The 14,724-nt window shown below is 50.3% G+C and overlaps 1 protein-coding gene across 1 annotated transcript; it reads left to right on the top strand.

The window, feature by feature from the left end:
* The first annotated feature begins 12,192 nt into the window (after positions 1 to 12,192).
* On the top strand, positions 12,193 to 14,149 carry PV09_06327 (uncharacterized protein). Its single transcript, XM_016359950.1, has 4 exons — positions 12,193 to 12,644; positions 12,700 to 12,890; positions 12,943 to 13,018; positions 13,074 to 14,149. Exons 1-4 carry the CDS (start codon positions 12,406 to 12,408, stop codon positions 13,789 to 13,791), a joined length of 1,224 nt encoding a protein of 407 aa, XP_016212398.1. The 5' UTR covers positions 12,193 to 12,405; the 3' UTR covers positions 13,792 to 14,149.
* The last annotated feature ends 575 nt before the right edge of the window (positions 14,150 to 14,724 follow it).

A 14,724-nucleotide genomic window follows, 5' to 3' on the forward strand; every position in this document is an offset into this window, starting at 1 on the left:
GTCGTGCAACGGAGAGCCTCTCGCCTGAAATCGGACAGCAAGACCGGTGTACTGACCGTCTGCATTGCAGCACCCCGTGACGATAGTCTAATTACACACAGCTAGGCTCACGATGGCTCGTTGGGGTGGCCTAATTTTCCACCTCTTGACCCGGTCATTGTACAGCGTACCATGGGAACGGGCCATGAGTGAAATACAAGAACAGAAATCCGAGGGTCGCGCTCTGATCTTCCTCACCCTCTCTTCTCTCTCAGGCTGATGTCCTTGCCCGCAACAGCGCAGAGAAGATGGACTGCACGTGACGGACGCCGTGATGATAAAGCAGCGCACACTCTTGAAGCGCCGGCTCGGTCAGTTCATAGCCGTTGACAGCTGATGAGGGATCCTTTCTCAGTTTATAGTTTTCAATCGGAGCGTTCCTGCACCATCTTCTTTGAGTGCTTGTTGCGCTCGGGATAAGCCGTGAGGAAAGAGGGAGAGGTCAAGCCCGGTGATGAGCGACTATCAATAGTCAAGACAAAAGCCAAAGTTGCAGGCAGCCGCTCGTTGAGAGAAGGTTGTCGTTGAGAACTGAGAGAGCTAATCTGAGGGCTTCTACGATCAGATTGTGGGCGGCGGAACGTGACTTCAGCCTCACAAGCGTCATTTGGGTCGAGTCTTAGCGCGACGAGAGAGATGGAGGAAGGATTTAGTTGTTTTCACAATTGTCAGTGCTGCCAAGTGTCCACAGTACAAGATGTATTTATTCATCATTCGGCCTGGCGCGGGAGCGGTGGTTCTGCTCTCAGTGCCTGCGGGATCATGGAGAGTCGAGCGAAGACGGTGAGAAAGAACACGACTAATTGGTCGGGCGTGTTCGTCTCGTGCCTCAAGCGCCAACGCCCCAAAAAGTCCTTCTAAGCCTGGAATGGGAGTGTATGGGACGGTGGGCAAACAGCTGTAGTTTACGATGCCCGAAAAAGTACATTCATGCCATCCGTTCTAGTGTCCGCTGTTGTTGCGACGCAGCATTTCTCAGCCTCGCCAGTCCCGCTCTGTCTACGTCACGCAAAGGGCGAGGGCGAGGCTGCATATGGTTGCTCGCCCTGTCCCTGCATGGCTCCAACCTCTCGAGCAACTTCCAAACCATCCTCCATCCCCATGTTTCAAGGTTCACTTTCCAATTTCCCACCTCACCTATCAAGCGACCGGCTGGCGCTCTCGGCCAGCGTGACTGTAAATGTAAGGCTTGCGCCCTTTATGCCCGCTGGTCCTGCACAGGCGTGACCACGACCGTGCGAGTCATCCGCCAATCCCACTGGACGCAGCCACTGCGTGGACTGACGCTGACGCCGACGCGCTTTGCATCGCGTGTCTCTCCCTCGATCGAAAAATGCAAGAAGAGGCGTGATCACGGTGGGCTACTTGTTCTGGAGTACATTGCATTCGCATTGCGCGCTGGCAACGCCTCGAGGGTCCGGCTGCTCCATAGACGACGAACCATGTCATGCAAACTGCGGTGAGGTGGACGCAGGGCGCTGCACGTCTCTGCGCGGACGATTTTCCGGCCTTCCTCAACCATGCCTCCGTCTTTTTATCGAGTCGTGCGCAATGTCGTCGTTGCGACTCCAATGTTTTGGCCGCCTGCTCACTGAGCTCGAGCGTCTTCCAGTTCTTGTTGCTTTGCGCGGATCGTCCATGGCCAAACGTCGAGGCCCAACGCCATGCGACTGTCGAAGGTTGTTCCTGAACGTCCGACTTATACCGTGGCAATATTAATGGACCAGGTCACACCCCATACCCGATCTGGCGACAACGTACATGAACCAGCGTCCCGGAGCGCCCCATCGTGAGCGAATTTGAGGCCCGAAGAGTTTTTGTTCGCTGGCACCATTTTGTGCGTGTCTGATTTTGATTCGCTCACGTTACCTTACCGCTGTCATTGGCTGGAAGCTCAGACCTTCGAGCCTTGGGGGTGGAAAATGTTCTATATGCTCGCTCGCTGCGCGTCATTGCCATTGCGTCTCTCTTAATCTTTCCTTCCCTAAACTTTTATGATATTGAGTCGTTGGGGAGATGACGAGCCTTTTCAAAGGAAGAACGAGTACCGAGTAAGCCCTTTTGCATATTTGTGTCGCCAACCCCTGTGCGCTTTGACATGCATGAAAACATCGTGCCCTTGTTTTTGTATTGAAACTTTCTGACGCTTTGCATGTACAGCTCTGCTCGACCGAGCAGTCGAAAGTCGCTCAAAAATAGAGTTAGCCTCACAGGGGCCTCAGGCGGGCCTATCACCCAAATCCTGGGCGAATTTCCAGCGGTTCCTTCTATTCCATCGAATTTCACGGACGGAGCTTCAAATACCAGCCCAGCCGCTGAAGAATCCGCAGGTGCAGCTCAGGAGATGCACCCGGCCAAAGTACCGGAAAGAAAAGGGGACGGCGCTGAGTTAGCATCAACATCAGCTTCTGCCGCGGTACCAACAGAAGCACCTACACCGCAGGTCATAAAAAAGTCGAGACATTCGAGACACGATTCGGCTATGTCAACATCCGCGACACCCAAGAGGTCTTCGAGTTTCCGAAGCGTTCTAAATACATACTACAAGATCTTTGGAGGATCGCCCAAAAAACCTCCAAAACATGAAAAACTACCCGAGGAGGCGGAACGATTGCGGAAGCTGGTCAAGAAGTACGAAGCGCAGCTTGAAGAAGCGTCGAATATACTGCTTCTTCAGGATAAGGTAATTGCAAGATGGGAAAAGGATGCTGCAAACAAAACTCCCCAGGCGACGGTAGATCTCTTCTTCCAAGACTTAATTATGCCAATGCTAACCAAAGCAGCCTGCAATGGACAAGGACGTACAAGCACAAGCCACGGAATCACCACGGAAAGAAGGCAAGGACGAAACAACGGCCGAAGCCAAATCCGCAGCAGATTCCCCCGAGAGCGAGAGGTCGCTCGGTATGATCAGAGAGTCCAGCAAAGAAAGGCTTTCGGAGCTGGCTGAACAACAGGCGACGACTGAGGAGAAAGGAAGAGAGATGCCGAACACAATTAGAGTCATCGAAGACAATGACACAAGCGACGAATTGGAAACGACCAGAAGGGATTTAGCTGCCGCACAGGCTGCGGCTGATGGCTATGCAAAGAGATATAAGGATCTCGAGAAGAAGGCGGAAGATGCCGCCGAGGCTCTAGCGGCGACGATTGCGGCCAAAGAGAAGCTCGAGAGTGAGATAGAGAGCGTCCGGAGGGAGCTTGACACAACCAAGCAGGAGCTTGAAGAGGCTCGCTGCAATCGTGCAGCGGCTGCTCCCAGCGCGGACATGCCAAGCTTTGATAAAGAACGAATGGAGCTACAATCTAAGATCGAGGACCTTGAGAAGCAGCTTGAGGAAGTAAAGGCTGATGCTGAATCGAGAACACGGGATCATGACGAGCAAAAGACTTTGCTGACGAAGGAACTCGAGGAGGTTCATTCTGCGAAAGACACTTCTGCTGCTGAAGTTGAACGGCTCCAGGCTTCACTAGCGGAAATGCAGAAGCGTCATTCGGATGCTGTGACTGAACTCGAGTCCACCAAGGCATCGCTTGCGGAACAAACATCGTTGGTCACCTCTCACGTTGATATCTTAGAGAGGCGGGAGGAAGAACATAAACGTGCTTTGGAGAGCCATGAGGCAAAAATAGCGGAGTCAAGTGCGATATTAGATGCCACCAACTCGAAGCTTCAAGCACTCACAGCAGAGCATGATGCTCTGAATGTGAAGCACACAGAAGCCTTGGCGGCACTTGAGGCGGCACAAAACCAATTATCTGCTGCGAAAGACACTGTTTCAGCTGAGCATCAAGCTGCATTTGACTCGCTTACAGCCGAATTCGAGATGGCTAAGGCTAAGCTCACAGAATCGGACGCGAGAGTAGAAAGCTTGAAGAAAGAGCATGATGATGCTCTGTCCGCGGTCAATGAGCAGCTAGAACTTCATCGCACTTCTTTCGAAAATGCGCAAGCAGAGGCAAAGGCTCATGAAGTACGTTCGGCAGCTTTGAGTGAAGAGCTGCAAACCGCAAAGGCAGCACACGAGGCTTCCGAGACTTCGCACGCCGCAACCAAATCAGAACTTGAGAAAATTTTAAAGGAGAAGAGCGATCTCGAGGCTAAGGTATCAGCACTGGCTTCTGCATCTTCTGATCATGAAGTTCAACTTGTGGAATTGCAGAAGGCACATGACGAGATTTCCGAATTGAAGGCTCAAATTGATCAACATAAGAATGCTCAGAGTGATCTCGAGGCACAAGTTGCCGCACTTCAAACCGAGGTGGCACAACACGCAGAGACACGATCTAACCTTGAAAGATCGCATGCCAGAACCGCTGAACTCGAAGAACAGATAGTTGGACATTCGTCGACTAAGGCAGATCTGGAGGCTCAGATTGCCGCCCTCACCGCCGCCGCTGCAGCACATGCTACCATACATGCGGATCTTGAATCCTCTCGTGCAAGGGTGGCAGAGTTAGAAGAACAAGCAGAGCAACACAGCGCAACAAAGTCAGAACTTGAAGCGGCTCAGACCCGTATCGCGGAACTCAAATCAGCTGTAGAGAGCCATGAATCACTAAAGTCAGAACTCGAAGAGACCAAGCTCAAGTTTGCAAGTCTGTCCGAGGAGGCTGAAAGCCATGCTAAAGTCAAGGACGAGCTGGCTAGCACGCAAGCGAGGCTTGCTGATCTTGAGAAAGATTTGGAAAGTGGCAAGGTAGAGCATAGTTCTCTAACAGAGAGACTTGCCGCAGTTGAGGCATCGTTGGCTAAAGCTACAAGTGAGCATGAGCAGCTAACAGAAAATCTTACTAGCAAGGAAGCAGCACTTCAAGAGGCGCTTGCGCAATCTGAAGATCATCGAAGTCAACTTGCAGAAAAAGTGATAGCCCTTCAAGAAGCACATGACGCTCTCGAAAATGCCAAGCACGAGTTGGCCAGCAACGAAACCCTCGCTAAAGATCTGGAAGCCGTCAAAGAGGAGGTAGCGTCTCTCGAGGCGGAACTCGCTTCCTCGAATGAAAGACACGAGGCTGAAAAGGCAGCATTGTCTGCAAAGGTCAAGGATATCGAGGAACTGCGTGAACAAAATGATCTCCTCCATAAACAGCTTGGCACTGCACAGGAGAGCGAAAGATCTGCACAGATGACCATTGCTAGTCTAGAGGCAGATCTTCGCGCTGCAAAAGAAGCCAGCAGTGACGCTAGAGAAGCCGCAGCTCCAACGGAACATGAGCATAGCGACCATTCGCTTCTGGGAAAGGTGGCCATTACAGCTGGTGCAGTAGGAGCTGCTGGTGCTGCCGCACTTGGCATCACGAAAATCATGGGTGAACATGACGAAAAGCAAAAGGATGAAGAGGAGTCAGACAAAGCTATGCCTGACGAAGAAAAGAGAGAGATCGAGCAAGAATCGAAAGCAATTGAGGACCAATCAAAGGAAGAGACGGTATCCGAGGCAGCAGCAACACCAGAGGCAGAGCAAGTCTCAGAAGTTGAGCCAGCTTCGAAAGCACCAGATGCGGAGCCAGCACCGGATATGGAACCAGAAGCAGAAGCAGAAGCAGAAGTAGCAACAGAAGCAAGGCCAGCAGAGAATGAGCCGGTACCGCAAGCATCAGAAGTACAGCTAGCACCTAAGGTGGAATCTGTCTCAGAAGAGGTATCGGCAAAAGAAGAACCAGCACAGGCAGAGCCGGTATCGCAGGAATCAGAAACACAATTATCACCAGTGGCTCAGCCTGCATCAGAAGAAGAACCCGTTGAAGCCGAGCCCCCTGAAGCCGAGCGAGCACAAGAGACGGAGCCCGTTGAAGCTGAGCCAACACAGGAAGCTGAACCGGCAGCAAAAACATCAGAAGAGATACCTGCGCCAGAAGCTGAGCCCCTTCAAACTGAACCAGCACAAGAGGCTGAATCAGTAGTAAAAGCATCAGAGGAAGAGCCTGTTGAAGCTGAGCCTGTTAAAGCCGGGCCTGCCGAAGTTGAGCCTATTGAAGCTGAGACAGCATCAAAAGCACCAGAAGAAGAGCCAGCTGAAGCTGAACCTGTTGAAGCTGACACGGTTAAGGCTGATTCTGTTGAAAGTGAGCCAACACAGGAAGATACACCTGTATCAAAAGCACCAGAAGCGGAGGCTGCGCCAGAAGTTGAGCCTGTTGAAACTGAGCCGGCACAAGAAGCTGAATCAGTAATACAAGCATCAGAGGAAGAGCCTATTGAAGCTGAGTCTGTTGAAGCCGGGCCTGCCGAAGTTGAGCCTATTGAAGCTGAGACAGCATCAAAAGCACCGGAAGAAGAGCTAGTTGAAGCTGAACCTGTTGAAGCTGACCAGGTTAAGGCTGATTCTGTTGAACCGGAGCTAACACAGGAAGATACATCTGTATCAAAAGCACCAGAAGCGGAGGCTGCGCCAGAAGTTGAGCCTGTTGAAACTGAGCCTGCTGAAACTGAGCCGACACAAGAATCTGAATCGGCAATACAAGCACGAGAAGAAGAGCCTGTTGAAGCAGAACTTGTCAAAGTTGAGCCTATTGAAGCTGAGACAGCATCAAAAGTACCGGAAGAAGAGCCAGCTGAAGCCGAACCTGTTGAAGCTGACCAGGTTAAGGCTGATTCTGTTGAACCTGAGCCAGTACAAGAAGCTGAAATAGCATCAAAGGAACCAGAAGTGGTACCTCTGTCAGAAGCTGAGCCTCTAGAAACCGAACCTGCACAAAAGGCTGAATCAGTTACAAAAGCACCAGAAGAAGACCCTGTTGAAGCTGGGCCTATGAAAGGTGAGCCTGCACAAGAAGCTGAGCCGGCATTGGAAGCGTCAGGAGAAGGTTCTGTTGAAGCTGGGCCGGCACAAGAAGCTGGGCCTCTATCAGAAGCACCAGAAGAAGAGCTTGTTGAAGCTGAGCAAGCACAAGAAGCTGATTCTGCTGAAACTGAGCCAGTACAAGAAGCCGAAGCAGCATCAAAAGCACCAGAAGAAGAGCTTGTCGAAGCCGATTCTGTTCAAGCCGAGCCGGGACACGAAGCTGAGCCTATTGAAGCTGAGCCAGCACAAGGAGCTGAAGTAGCATTAAAAGCATCGGAAGAAGAACCTATTGAAGCTGGATCGGTACAAGAAACTGAGCACATTGAAGTTTCGCGAGCACAAGAAGCAGAACCTATTGAAGCCGAGCCAGCACAAGAAGCTGATCCGGCATCAACAGCAGCAGAAGAGCTTGTTGAAGCTGAGCCCGTCAAAACTGATTCTGTTGAAGCCGAGCAAGGACAAGAAACTGAGCCTATTGCAGCTGAGCGAGCACAAGAAGCAGAACCTATTGAAGCCGAACCAGCACAAGAAGCTGATCCGGCATCAACAGCAGCAGAAGAGCTTGTTGAAGCTGAGCCCGTCAAAACTGATTCTGTTGAAGCCGAGCCAGGACAAGAAACTGAGCCCATTGCAGCTGAGCGAGCACAAGAAGCTGATCATTTGGAAGCTGAGCCAGCACAAGAAGTCAATTCAGTTGAAACTGATCCGGCACAGGAAGCCGAAGCCGCATCAAAAGCACCAAAAGGAGAGTTTGTTGAAGCTGAGCCGGATAAAGCAGAGTCTGTCGAAACTGAGCAAGCACAAGAAGCTGATTCTGTTGAAGCTAAGCCAGCGCAAGAAGTTGAAGCAGCATCAAAAGCACCAGAAGAAGACCCTGTTGAAGCTGAGCCTGTTGAAGCTGAGCCTGTTGAAGCTGAGCCTGTTAAAGCTGAGCCGGTTGGAGCTGAGCCGGTTGAAGCTGAGCCGGTTGAAGCTGAGCCGGTTGAAGCTGAGCCTGTTGAAGCTGAGCCAGCACAAGAAGCTGAAGCCGGATCAAAAGCACCAGAAGAAGAGCTTGTTGAAGCTGAACAAGCACAACAAGCTAATTCTGTTGAAACCGAGCCAGCACAAGAAGCTGAAGCAGCAACAAAAGCACCGGAAGGAGAGCCTGTCGAAGCCGATTCCGTTCAAGCCGAGTCAGGACACGATGCTGAGCCTATCGAAGCTGAGCCAGCACAAGAAGACAAAGCCGAATCAAAAGCACCAGAAGAAGGGCTTGTTCAGGCTGAGCAAGCACAAGAAGCTGATTCTGCTGAAACTGAGCCAGTACAAGAAGCCGAAGCAGCATCAAAAGCACCAGAAGAAGAGCCGGTTGAAGCCGAGCCGGCTGAAGCTAAGCCAGTTATAGCTAAGCCTAATGGAGCTGATCCCGTACAAGAAGCTGAACCGGAATCAAAAGTACGAGAAGAATATCTTGTTACAGCTGAGCCAGTTGAAGCCGAGCCGGTCGAGAACGAGCCTGATAAAGCTGAGCCTATTGAAGCTGAGTCAGCACAAGAAGCTGAAGCAGCATCAAAAGCACAAGAAGCCGAACCTGTCGAAGCTGAGCCAACGTCGAAAGCGACAGAAGAAGAGCATGTCGACGTTGAGCCGGCACAAGAAGTTGAAGCAGCATCAAAAGCAACAGAATTTGAGCCAGTTGGAACTGAACCTATTGAAGACGAGCAAACACAAGCAGAACCGGCACCAAAATTAACTGAAGCCGAGCCAGAATCAAAAGCATCAGAGGCGGAGCCTGCACAAGAAGCTGAAGCAGAAATAAAAGCATCAGAAGCAGAGCCCGTGCCAGAAGCAGAGCCTGTTGAAGCAGAGACTGTCGAAGTAGAGCCTGTTGAAGCAGAGCTCGTTGAAGCAGGACCAGCACAAGCTGAACCGGTATCGCAAGTATCAGAAGCAGAGATTACATCAAGAGCAAAGCATGTAGAAGCAGTTCCTGTATCAGAAGCAGAATTTGTTGAAGCCAAGCCTGTTAGAGCTGAGTCTGTAGAAGCTGAGCTGTCACAAGAAACAGAGGCGGGGCCTGCATCAGAAGTTCAGACAGCTCAAGAAGCTGAGCCAGCATTACAAGTATCAGAAGCAGTGCTTGCACCGGAAGTGGTTCCAGCAGTTGGGACTGAGCAAGAAATAGAAGCTGAACCTGCTCTAGAAACGAAGCGAGCACTGGAAGCTGAACCAACACAGGAAGCTGAGCCAGTAAGTGAGGCAGCGCCGGTGCAAATTTTATCAGAAGCAGGGCCAGCATCACAAGTGGAGCCAGAATCAGAAGCAGAGACTGTTGAAGCAGAGCCTGTTGAGGCAGAAACTGTAGAAGCAGAGACAGTACAAGCTGAGGATGTGAAAGAAATATCTGAAGCTGATCCTGTATCTGAAGCCGAGCCGGCGCGAGAAGTTAACGAAAGATCGGAAGCAGAGTCGGCACGAGAAATTGATCCAGTATCTGATGCAGACTCAGTACAAGAGACTGGAGCAAAACCGCAATCATCAGAAGCGGAACTAGCACCAGAGGTGGAAGCAGTAGTGGAAGCTGAGCCGGTAGCACAGCCATTAGAAGCAGAGCCCTCGGAAGAAGCTGACACAGCACTACACGTACCAGAAGCGGAACCAGCATCAGTAGCAGAGCCAGTTGAAGCAGAGCCAGGACAAGAAACTGATGCGGTATCAGAAACATCAGAAGCAGAGCCAACACATGAAACAGAGAAGATCTCAGAAATGCATTCAGCAGAAGCATTAGTTGAGCCAGATCTAGTAGAAACGGAATTAGCGCCACAAGCATCAACAGCGGAGCCATCAACAATAGAGCTGGTTCAAAAAACGGAGCCAACAACGGACACAGAGCTAGCGCCACCAGCTCCAGCATCCGTAGCGGAGCCATCAGAAGCAGAGCCAAAACCAGAAGCAGTACTACCACGAGAAACTGAGCCATTGTTGGATATAGGGACAGCTCTGCCAGCATCTGGATTGGAGACAGCGCTAGAATCACATGACACGAAATCCTCTGCTCATGAAGGTGAGCCAGCTGAAGCAGCGGAAGAAGCAATTCAAGAGACCTCGAATGATACTGGCTTGCTAGAATCTTCACCAGTTGTCGAGGAAGAGAGGGATTTGCCTGTTAAGATATCTGATGAAGCAACCGTTCTACAAGATACTCAGCGAGATGGTCCCGTTCCGATTGCTGATGGAGACTCGGAAACTCCTCTTGCTGCACCTACTGAGCTTCCAAAGATTAAATGTTTGAATTGCGGAGATGACATGGAGATTGAACATCTTGCTGAGCATTTCTGTACTCCGGTGAATTCGCCTTCTGTTGAAGTCGATTTGAGCAGTTCATCAGCAGGAGAGGACAAGCATGGTCCTGAACCTAGCGTGGATTCGGTAGCGAGCACCGAGAAAGCTGTATCATCCGTCCCGCTTGCCGACGTGCAAGGAGATACTGGAAATGATGGCAAAAATATGGAATCTGAAAACCTCTCAATTGAACCCGAGGATGTCGCTCTTGGTGATCAGTCAACGGCTGCCAAATCTGTAGCAGGTTGCGACAAGACTGAAATAGAAGCAGGAACCGCTTCATGTGAAGACAAGAGCGGACATTCGGAGGCAAATGATCCAGCCGACGAGGGCAAGGTCACTTCAAACGAGCCTGATATCCTTTCAGCCGAGAAAGGGGCTACCTTTGTCCAATCCCAAACTGCAGAAGCAGATGTCTCTGAGTTGCAGCATGAACAAGACCAAGCACCTGTTAGCGGAGACCTATCAAAGTTGAAGGATTCCGAACCCGCTCCTGATGCCTTCGCCTCTAAAAGAACAGAAGTAGATGAAAACGCAAACCCTGATTCCGGCGATGATCTACAAAAGACAACTGCTCAACCTCTAGATTCCGCCCAAGAGGCTCAACAAACCCCAACAACACCTCAAACTCCATCAAAAAGGAAGTGCGTACGCTGGGAGGACATTGAGAACTCGAAGCTCTCCAGTCCAGCGGAGGAGTTCAATCGGCAGCTGGAAGGACCGTTGCTGAATGGCGCGAGTTCCAACCCAACCGCTGACAAGCACAGCCTGGGATCTCCAACTCCAGACAGCGAAGGAAAGGGGCTGGGAATCACCGATATGCCACAAATAGAAGAGGCTGACATTACAGAATCGACGGATATGAAATCCGAGACCATTGAATCTGAACCGATGATCATTAAGGCAGAAGAGGGACTAGAGACAACTGATCACGAGATAGCATTGAATGGGTCAGAAGCTCCTGAACAAGCGGAATATCACGGTGTCAAAGACAACAGCCAAATTGATGAATCCGATGCGAAGGTTTCGGCCGAACAAAGTGGGAATGATACTGAGCCTACCATGGTGGGAGAAAACAAAGATATGCCGGCACATCACAACGGGGACGCGATCAAGGAGCTTCAACACGATGCAGATACAATGAATGATGAGGCTGTCGCAGAGATCGAAGATGAGGATGCTCAAATGACTGTGGAGAAGGCGGCTCAAGCAGATGCCAAGCAAGAAGCCATCGAAGCTCCTATCACGTCGACCATGCCACAAGACACCGAAGAAGGCAAGGAGGATAAGATTTCCATCGACTCTGAGTTGAAGATTACACCAGAAGTTTCTCATGCTTCAAATGAGGACCTTGATCAAGCCATCAAAGAAGACACGGAAAAAGCATGAAGCCAATCCAGAAACGGCTGATTCAAAAGACGATTCAGCAGACGAGAAACAGAATGATGCGGACACGTAGGGTTTAGGCAGAAAGCAAGCTGCCAAGACTAGCGATTTTCTACCCGACGTCAAAGATGTGCCGACACTGGACAATGGATCTGCGGATTAAGCGATCAATGCGATGTTGAGAATTCTTTCGAATTCTGCATAGGCACGGGAGGAGCATGATTTTGATGATTCGTTTTTGGTTGAAGTGCATAGATTGTTTTCGAGATACCCTTTTCCCGACAAGACTGTTATGATTTATGGATTTGATGATAGAAGTTTAGCGCATATTTTAATCGAGGCAGTCTTCATCATTGATTTTGAGTCCTGGGATACCTTGCAAGACCAGGAGATGTGAGTCCACTGATGAAGTTCGAGTTGATTCCCACCCTCCAGGACCCATCCCCACCAGCGCCGTAGGCGATAGCCGGGTCTAGGCACTGCATCAGCGGCGCCGATGCCGTCCTCCCGCAGCTCGCTAGCCATTTGTAGTATTGGTGTGGTCGTTGCAATCGAAATGCGCTTTGCTTTTTTCGCTTGCGGAGGCCGAGCTAGCTCGCCATGGTTGCATACAAAAAGTCTTCAGAGTTCCACCACACCTCTCGCCTTCTTTCCTCTCCAATTGACCTCGTGTCTTAACATATAAACCATAGTGAGCGACTTCGGGAGCTTTGCGCTTACGTTGGTTCATAAAGCTCCAATTCATTTCCTCTCTTATCTGCTGCCAGCGGACGAGAAGATCGTCAAAAAGTGGCAGTTCGCGCCCCACCGCACAACGAGGAATTTGCCCCGAGAGCTTTGCGCCCAAGCAAAAATCGTCTCCCACACCATGTCCGCGCATTCAGAGGCTGTCAAAGCAAATGATGTTGAGCCTGCGACTGTGCAGACAACCTACATTCGCGGTAAAAGCGACGGGGATCATGCTGTACCCGCAGACGACAACAGGGACGTTTCGCACGACCTGCCCGCGTACACGGACGGTGTAGAGGCTGAGCACCAAGGGGTCAAGAGAAGGGAGTGGTTCAGCTACTTTAAGACGAAGCAATTTTGGATCGTCCTTGTTGCCGGGTAAGTACCTGACTACTGGGATTCCTTGACCAATTCGCTTACGCCTCCCGCACAGGCAAGCCATCTCTTTGATGTTGACTGGCACGAATACGTTCTCTTCCCTACTCTCTGGCGCCGGCGCCAATATACCTGCCTTCCAGAGTTTGTTCAATTACGTCTTGATGGCCATCGTATGGACAGCAGTCTGCTGGCATAAATACGGAGTAAAAGGCTGGCTTAATATGATCTACAAGCGTGGTTGGAAATGTACGTTTTCCTTGGATGCCCTCTTCCAATGGATTTTTCTGACGAAATATAGACTTAATCCTTTCTTTCTGCGATGTTGAGGGCAACTATTTCACGATCCTTGGTTATCGCTATACTACGATTCTCAGGTATACTCGGTTTCACTGCACTTTTTCGTCACTAGGCTAATAAAATATTTTACAGTATGCAACTTATCAACTTCTGGGCTATCGTCGTGGTCGTGATTTTGTCCTTCCTTTTCTTGAAGGTCAGATACAATCTGTTTCAAATTCTTGGTATCTTAGTCTGCGTCGGTGGAATGGGAGTTCTCTTCGGTTCAGACCACATCACGCACGCAAACGACTTCCCAGCTGAGAACCAGGTCAAGGGCGACTTGTTTGCCCTACTTGGCGCCACTTTCTACGGTTTCTCCAACACTCTCCAGGAATTTTTGGTGTCGGAGGCTCCCATGTACGAGGTTCTCAGCATGATGGGCATCTGGGGAGTATGCATCAATGGCGTGCAAGCTTCCATTTTCGATCGCGGATCGTTCGCAGCTATGTTGAAGATCTACGAACCCAAGATTGGGGGCTGGATCGCTGGCTTCGATCTGCTCCTCTTCTTGTTTTACTCGCTCTGTCCGATCATCTTCCGAATGGGCTCGGCTGCGTTTCTAAACATCTCGCTCCTCACCAGCAACTTTTGGGGCACTATTGTTGGTGTCCAGGTCTTCCATCTCCACATCCATTGGATGTATCCCATCGCATTTGTACTCATCATTGTAGGACTCGTCGTTTATTTCATAATGGACGGTAAGTGGGGTGATTCTCTCAAGCCTTGGCTTGGTGAACGCCAAGAGCGTGGTATCTCTGGCGTTGGCACTGCAAAGAGAAGGATTGAAAACCCAGATCTGGTAATCTAATTGCCTGGGACCTTCCATTCATCAAGATCTCAAGCGAATGTCAAATTTCACGCGCTTGGACCTATCTCCTCGAATATCCATGCTGCTGCATCTTTTGATGAGTATATGTCTATTCCGTCATCGTTTTCGTTCTGGCTGCCATTTTCAACTTCTGGACTTGGCCAATCGTTTACTGCGCTGTTGTTGTTAAGACAAGTCACTGTTCAACTTTCCGCTTGCCGGGTAACCTCGACAGGCAGAAAGAGCTACGATCCTGGATCTCGGAACTGCACAAGGGTCCTTTACGACCATGAAAACCAGTTAGATCTATTATATATATCTTAAATGCGCTCAATGCCTATTTTCATTGTCTATTGAAGTTTCGAGTATCAGAATCGATTCCGACCTTGAGTTCACACGCGACACATGAAGCCTTCAAAGCCAAAACGGGGCCACATTACTGGTCATTCATCACTGACTATATGCACTAACAAAAAGCATTTACAAACTGCGAGATCCTTGACTCATTCAGGAGAGGCGGAAAAGCATTCGCTGCTCGAGCTAATTCAAAGATCTCATGCTGATAGGCAAGTAGAGTACATTACTTTCAACACCTTCGTTTGGGAAACGCTTGTAACGAAGTTAGATCTCGCCGTTCTACATTTCCTTTTCTTCAGCTGCCGCTTGAATTGCGATTGATAGTATATGAGTATTCATTGCGCGCCTCCAGCCATATACGACCAAAACGCGCCCTACCACAACTTCGACGAAGCTCCAGGAAGTCGCTCGGCGAAGGGAAAATCGTCTGCCTTCGCTTAGATGGAGTCGTCGGCCGACTTCATCCGCATTCCGGAAGGCCCAACGTCAATATCCTCGCAACGTGCTCTCAAATCCGGGCCGAAGGCAGTGGTGTGCTCTATAGACAGAACTCATTCGAAGTCGTCGCACGAACTC

Source organism: Verruconis gallopava (assembly GCF_000836295.1).
Source record: "Verruconis gallopava strain CBS 43764 unplaced genomic scaffold supercont1.21, whole genome shotgun sequence".
Taxonomy (NCBI): Eukaryota; Fungi; Ascomycota; class Dothideomycetes; order Venturiales; family Sympoventuriaceae; genus Verruconis; species Verruconis gallopava.